Genomic DNA, 8113 nt, shown 5'->3' with positions numbered 1-8113 from the left:
GGGGGGGGGGTGGTATGCCTTGGAAGCCACAATTCACACCAAAAGCCAGGAAGTGACCAGCAACAGAAAATCTGGTCCACGGAGGAACGCGCCACAATGACGAGAGCGTGTACTTGACTCGACCGACAGAACTGGTGAACAGTCATATCGGACAAACAAAATTGAGCTTGTCATTTTCGTATTTCTATTTCTCACCACCCAAATGTCATACGAGTGAATTATTCTGAATGATGTCATTGCCGATATTGTGCGCGACGTTCGTTCGCGTCAAGTGTGTGAATGGGACTCTTGTTTTCTTCTTCTTGTTTCTTGGAAAGCCGGATTGGTGTTTTCATGCAGTTTCCTTTTGACTCACGAAACTGACGTGCAAAGCCACCAGCCTACTGGGGTCGAAGCAAAACTTTGTTTTGTTAGCCAACCATCGGACTACAGATCAAACTTTGCTCAACTCAACGGAACAAAAGCATATTCTGGTGGAAATGCGACCGGGCTTTCCCCAAACCGAAATTTCTCGAGAGCATCCAGACAGTGTCGGGAAGCAGAGGGAAAGGTGAGCGAGCAGACATTCATGCCGGACGTGAAATATGAATGAGGACACTCCACCGCGAGCCTGACTAAGCCGCACTCTTATGCGCGAGCTATACTTGGCGAGACACTCGTAATCCTCTTTGCTCTCGTAGACTCCACTCACCTGAAACGGCTACAAACCGCTGACTCCCATCAAACAAATCTGGACTCCTCGACCCCGGCGTGTGCCCGCGACTTGCCGTTCGACATCGATTGGGCATGATTTTGTTACTCACAGGCCGCCTACTTTTTTTTTTTTACCCATGACAGGTTTCGCCTTCCCCGACTGGGCCTACAAGCCGGAGTCGAGCCCCGGATCGCGGCAGATCCAGCTGTGGCACTTCATCCTGGAGCTGCTGCGGAAGGAGGAGTACCACGACGTCATTGCCTGGCAGGGAGACTACGGCGAGTTCGTCATCAAGGACCCGGATGAGGTGGCCCGGCTCTGGGGGGCCAGGAAGTGCAAACCCCAAATGAACTACGACAAACTCAGCAGGGCACTGAGGTAAAAAAAAAAAAAAAAAAGGCAAACGTTTGTTCTTTGTGGACGTGTTGCAACGACTAACCTTCAGACAGAAGTTAAATGAGTGTGGATTGTTTTGAAATAAGCAGACTTGACGAAGGGCAATTACTCGGTCGCGTTGTTCGTAAGCTCGGCCACCAAGCGCGCAGCTGCTCTGATGCAATCGACTTACTCAAGCCACATGCTCTCCAAAAAAAGCAATGTACAAAAGATGAGATGAACGCCCGTTCCGCCAAGTGTGTCGGCTTCCTCCCGAGAGAGACTTTGACTCGCCGTCTTTCTTTTTGGCTTCAGTGAGCGAAAAGCATGCTTTGAGATCAGCCAAGCCAATATACAGACAGAGTCGTTTTTCCACAAGTGCCTCATTGCCCACCGCCTTGACGGTTTTTCAACACACGGATGAAGAAAAGTCTCTTCGGCATCTGCTGAACAGACGCCTCCAAAAGAGGTGCGGAAGCGTACGGAGGTGCCTCGCCTCGCCTGGCTGTTTGCAGGTGGAGGAGCCCAAATTGTCAAGCCGTACGAGAATCCGTGACAGGCTTGGATGACTTTTCCGTCTCGTGGGGTGAAGTTGACTGGAAGCGTTTCATTGGGGCCCCGCGTAGGCGCCGGCCGGCCTTTTTACACTTTGGCACTCTTTCAGCCATCGGTCATGTGTGTTGAATCTCTAAATAGCAACGACCCAACGCTGGCCACGTGCCCTCGTACGCGCTATTGAGCTGTAGCAGTACGGCCTGCTTTGCGCCAAGTAAAACGGTCAACTATTTGACCGGTCACACCTCACTGCCTTTTGCTTGTCCTTTTTAATTTCCAACCGTCGACACGAAGCCAAGATTGTTGGCGCGTCGCACCGGTGATTTGGCTGAAGTTTATTTCGCGCTCCAGAATCGCCTTTTGAATTAGACCTTAGATCAACTCGGTAAGCTACATGAAGGGTTCTAACAAGAATAGAGGTTCAAGGATTTCCCTTGTTTAAAATAGACGTCTTTTTTTTTTTTTTAAACTGCCCGCTCCTTTACCTTTGAGATTAGGATCCTTGCAATGTCAAGAGTCTGCATTTAGAATTCCTCCATCAGGCAGGCAACGAATGTGAGCTGGGACACTTGCGGTCATGCCGATTATTTATAGCATGCCCATCCTCTCGAGCTGTGACAGATTTGAAGCTTAAGCAGTGGTAAGTGCTTAAATATAGCGAGTCTTTGCATCCCTCTCTCGGCGTCCTCCTCCGTTCTTGTTTTGGGCTGCTGTGGATGAATGGAGCAAAGTCACCTTTTAGGTGACAAGGGCGGGCCAACAAGCGGGGCCCCACCTGACGTGATGGGGGGGGGGGGAAATCTGTCCTCAGAGCCATGCTGGGGTGATGCACATCCTGAGTAAAGTGGCGGCAGGATTAGCGGCACTAAAGATGAATGAAGCGGCGCGCACACACACTCACACACACACATACACACACACACACACACACACACGTGTGCTTGTTAAGAGGGCGGGCCAGCTTGTGCCCCTCATATGGAGAAAACCTGGAGTCCGCTAATCACACGTGGCAATTAGCATCCCCATGCATGCGCACCTTGAAAAGTGTTTTGAAGTGTTCCTTTTCATCATCCCCGTCATTACTTGCACCTTTTGTTATTATGACATGCCTGCCTGCTGAACACATGGTGAAATTACAGCCCCCCCCTCACACACACACACACCACACACTTTTGTTTTTCATTGGAATTGATTGCTGTGTGGGCTGCTGATGAAAGTGGTTGGCGTGATTTTTTTTTCTTTTTTCTTTGGGGGGGGGGGTTGGTCGTAACTCCAGTCGTCCCATGTGAAGTTTGCGTGTTCTCCCTTGTTTTCCTCTTTTCTTCCTCACACCTCCCAAAATCGTGTTTTGCCTTTATCGAAGATGGGTGTGAACGTGAATGCAAATGCTCGTTTGGCGATGCCTACGATTGACTGGCAACCAGTCCGGGTGTAATCCGCCCACAGACACAAATCTATCTATCTACACACACGCACACACACACGTGCAAAGTCGAGTAGTCTCTTCCATTTGTAATCTTGAAACATCGTATGTTGGGCCAGTCAAAAAGTGTGGACCCCCCTGTGTTTGTGGGTTGGATGTTCCAGGTGCTTTTGATCCATTTATTGTTAGAACGGCACGACGGTCCGTCAAATGCTCATGTGGGGCCCTTAATGGTCCACAGGGTAAACGGTCAAAACCTCTTTTTTTTTTACTCTGGCATCGCATACATCCAGACAGCGACTTAATGAGCTCCCAGCCCCCTTCTCTCAGAGGCACATCTAACGGTCAGCAATAGCGCACTTGGGTTCCCTATACAGAGGTCAGAGGGGGCTGCCGCACACAGCTGGAAAAGATTAACAAGCCCACACGTGTGCACATTCACGCACACAAGCGCGCCATTGTATCCGGAACCGTCTGGCTTACATGCATGTTTGGTGTGTTAGCTTCATTTCCAAATGTATTTGAGCAGCGGTGGACCTCCACGACGGGCCCCGATAAAAAGAAGCAACACCTATGCTAAAAATGCTAACGCCGAATGAAATAATACGGGAAGCGCATCCAAACGAGTCGCTCGAGGGGTCGAAAACGTCTGAAATTGCAGCAACCCAAATTTTGACGTTGGTAATAATCACTCTGCTTTTGCAACTTGACTTCTCTCTGTTTGCAGCCATGTTCTTAGTGTAAGTAGTGGACATCAGCGGGGACACACACTGAGCTATGACGCCACCCCAAAAATAATTTTAATAGTTCATCCATCGGGCATGTGGATGGTTTGTTCGACTTTTGACTTGGGCATATTTTTTTCAAGCAAACGGTTATCCGAACTTGGAATTGGAGCGCTTTTGGAAGGTTCAGTCGAGTACGCGGCTACGGATGCACGCGTCCACGTCACCTCGGTGACCACATCCACACATCAGGCTGCAGGAAACGCACTCAGCCATCTTGTAAGTCAGAAGGCCTCCGTGGCAGGAAAGTTCACGCCGGCACGGTTATCGCCTTGTGTTCAGTGTGTACGTGTGAGCTTTCCATTGTGCGTCCCCGCTGTGTATGTGTTTGTGTACACCTGTTGGTTTGGTGTGTGCGCGCGCCCTGCGCTGTCCTGACCGAATAAGACTTGTGTATGGCCCACACTTACACACAGAGTACATATTAGCATTCACAGGACCTGTGATCACCATAATCGGACCCTTAGCAAGACCACCACACCCTCCTACTCACACACACACACACATGCACAGACCATGTAACACTTTGACTAATCACATCCCACGTCAAGCCCACACCACCACACATTTCAGTTCTTTAGTGAGATGGTAAACACTCATCATTGATGACTCACGGCCAAAAAGCCCGCGTGTTTATCTTGCTCACACGCACGTGCGCACACGCCCGAGTTCTGTGTGTGTGTGTGTGTGTGTGTGTGTGTGTGTGTGTGTGTGTGTGTGCGTGTGCGTGTGCGTGTGCGTGTGCGTGTGCGTGTGTTGACGAAAGAAGCTGAAAATAAACGGGGCTCATAGGGAGTATTGTAATCCCGACTTCCTGTCACCGTCAGCGCCGATTTACGGCGCAACAATGGGCAAAGGCGCAGCCTGTGCCGCACTCGCCGCCGGGTCGCCTCCACAATGCTTTTTGTGTGTTTGTTTGTGGGACGACACTATGGTGAGCTCATGCATGTATCGCGTGTTGGGTGGGGGGGGGGGGGGGGGTGTTGCTCTCAATGAGAACCTTCTGGAAGAGGTGTGGCAGGTTTAGGCTACATCTGTATGCATGCAAAACAAACCAAAAAAAAAAAAAAATCCAAACAGAGCGATCGCCCCGAATCAGAAGACAAACCAATTTTAGGAAATCAACAGTTGTAAGTCAATGAGTTGTGACGAAATATCGCATGTGAATACTTCAGGTTGAACACACTTTCCTGGATGATGATAAGCCTCTGATTTTTTTTTTGGAAACCCAAATACATTTTCAAATAGGAACTCATGGAAATGTATATCATTTGTTCTATGGTCTTCATCATCATTTCAACACCTGCTAACAGTATTGGAATTTGAACATTGACTGTTGTTTGTTACAGGACGGGTCAAAATGAGTTTGGGGGAAATTGGAGCCTTGGCCAGCTGACAGGGCACATCTGGCAAAAAAAAAAAAACGCACAAAAACGTTTACGCGTATGGACAATTTGGTCTTCAATGAAACAAACTTGCATTTTTTTGGAATGTGTGAGGAAGCCCGACTAACTGCAGAAAAATTGAAAGAAAAAGAAAAAACGTGGTTTCAATGGCGAGATTTTCGTGCCGACATCATTTTCCACCTACTGACGGACCTGTTGTTCGTCCCTTCAATTCACGGACTGGAATCGCTCGCGACTTCATCGAAAGCTTCGCCGCTGTTTTCCCCGAAGGCTTTCTTCACATTGATTGTTGAGTCCGCACGTTTGACAGATCGGTCAAAGGTGAGATGTTTAAGTTGGGGGGGTGGGGGGGGGGGTTGCTGGGTGTTCGGCCACCTGTGGATCCACCGCCATGGATTTAGGCGCGAAAGAGAGTGACGGGCAGCTAAACGCAGACACTCCAAGAATCTCTTTCTTCTCTTTTGAAGTGAGTTCAAATGCTCTTCAAAGAGTGTCTGCCCGCATGATGGAGAAGGGCAGGAGGGGGTGGGGGGCCGCAGGAAGAGAGTGTTTGACCATGTGCTCTCTACGCAGCCGCGGGCGCCACAAGCTTGAATGAAGTTGTTGTCTCGCTCAGACGCAACCGCCATTGGGAAGACGCCGCCCGCTACGACTCTTTATTGCAGCTCATCATTTGCACCCCTGCTATATGTGTGTAAATATATCGCCATCCATCCATTTTCCAATCCGTTTTATCCTCACGAGGGTCGCAAAGGGGGTGCTGGAGCCTGTCCCAGGTGTCTTGGGGCAGTAGTCGGGGGACACCCTGAACCGGTTGCCACCTAGGAACAATTTAGGGGGATCCATTAACCTGCCATGCGTGTTTTTGGAATGTGGGAGGAAAGGGGAGTACCCGGAGAAAACCCACGCAGGCCCGGGGAGAACATGCAAACTCCACACAGGGAGGCTGGAGCTGGAATCGAACCTGGTACCTCCCCACTGTGAGGTCGACGCGCTAACCACTTGTCCACTGGGCCGCCTGTCTCCAAAACATCCCGACCTTAAATCTTGAGGCAACATAATGCGGAGGAGGCATTTCGCAACGCTTCACATGGCGTGTTCAAGAGGGTAAAAAGATTTCTTCTCGAGCTATTCTCAAAACATTTTGAGTTGGTTCATAATGTGTGAAAATAACAGACGACACGGGGACAGACCGACGCTCTCTGTTGATGAATAAGTATGAAATTGACCATATTTGGGCATAAAGCGTCCCCCTCCAAACAATGATAAGTTCTGTCTATAATGTTTAGTTCTGACAATTGCGGGCCGGTCTGGAATGTGTCCCTTGCGATAAACAACTTTCGCACTTTGCGAATCAGCGGCTGGCTAACAGTGATGAGAAATGCTTCTGTTGTTGCCATGGCCGGCGGATTCTCAGACGACCAAAAATATTGGTGGACGGACATTTTCCACTTTGAAGTAATGTACACGACGGATAAGATCGCATTCATTTTGAGACTTGAAGTCACATTTTCACACCTCAACTTCAACTTCGAGTTGGCTCGTGGGCTTCTCTGATAACATGTAATTGAGGGCAAAGAGTTTCTGGGGTGTCCATAAAGACACTTTGTTTTTTTTTTGGGAGCAGCTGTGGCGTAAAACTTGACGGGCGCTGGCCTAATCCGGTTGTTAAGCACGTGTACATTCATTGGCTTGACTTCTTGAGCGTCCGATCATCCGTTGCTTAAAAGTTGCTTCCTTGCACATATCATTGCGCTTTCAGTACTCATTCAAGCTCACATGTATTATCCGCCCATCCATCCATTTTCCGATCCGCTTTACCCTCACAAGGGTCGCGGTGGGTTCTGGAGCATACCCAAGCTGTCTTCGGGCACTTGTTGGGGGACACCCTGAACCGGTTCCCAGCTAATCGCAGGGCGCACATAGACGAACAACCATTCACGCTCACATTCACACCTCGGGATTTTGAGTGTCCAATCAGCCGTTTTTGGAATGTGGGAGGAAACCGGAGTACCCGGAGAAAACCCACTCAGGCACGGGGATAACATGCAAACTCCACACAGGGAGGCTTGAGCCCAAATCGAACCTGGTACTTCTGCACTGTGAGGTCAACGCGCGGGCCACCGGGCCGCCACATATTTTAGAAGTGGACATTTTTGCAACATAAAAGCTCAAAACTGCCCTCAAGTCAGTTTCACTTCACCTGAAATTGCTCTGCTCCAGACACGCAGTCAACCGTCATGATCAACCGGCGCCCATGTGCTCACCTGCATAGCCCGCAGGCACCGCGTTCGCTCGCGCGCCGGCCTGAACTGCTGCCAGCCGAGCGACGCGCGTTCATCCCGCCAAAGCGCACTCGACACGCGTCGCGCGGCAAAGCCGGCGGCTGCGCGGCGTGCGGCGCCCCATGGCGGTACTCAGCGGCAGCGTTTGAGCAGGACCCATCACCCGCCTCCTCTTTGACTCGGCTCGAGAGGTTACGTAAAGCGGATGTGGATCCCAGGAAGTTAAGCAAAGGCGGTGTTACATAAAGAGATGGAGCCGGACAAAGGTTAATAAAAATGCAGCCTTGTACGGTTGGCAGGAGCCACGGGAGACGAAAAGCTTGTGTGGCGAGCGTACGGCGGGAGAACAACAGAGAATGCGGCTTACATAAACAAATGACGACGGGCCAAATTATTAGTGCCTTCGTCGTTATGTAAAGAGATGATTCCATGGCGCAACGCGAAAGGCCGAATGTTCTTCACCTTACGACACAGAAAACGCACACGCGTGTACGCGTGCACAGACAAATGTTGACTCAGTCCATCCGCTGCTTCTCATCAACCTGTTGCCTTTTCATCCCGTCGTCAAAGACCCCCCCCCCCCCTCCCTG

At 50.2% G+C, this 8113-nt stretch overlaps 1 protein-coding gene across 1 annotated transcript in view; it reads left to right on the top strand.

The window, feature by feature from the left end:
* erfl3 (Ets2 repressor factor like 3) overlaps positions 1-8113 on the top strand; it is a 58377-nt gene that overhangs the window by 40543 nt on the left and 9721 nt on the right. Inside the window, exon 2 of the mRNA XM_019896116.1 lies at positions 838-1072. Coding sequence (XP_019751675.1) covers positions 838-1072 — 235 coding nt within the window. The remainder of the gene's footprint in view (positions 1-837; positions 1073-8113) is intronic.

The sequence above is a fragment of the Hippocampus comes genome, unplaced genomic scaffold (assembly GCF_001891065.2).
Source record: "Hippocampus comes isolate QL1 unplaced genomic scaffold, H_comes_QL1_v1.1 scaffold55, whole genome shotgun sequence".
Classification (NCBI taxonomy): Eukaryota; Metazoa; Chordata; class Actinopteri; order Syngnathiformes; family Syngnathidae; genus Hippocampus; species Hippocampus comes.
This window is presented reverse-complemented; position numbering and strand designations above follow the sequence as displayed.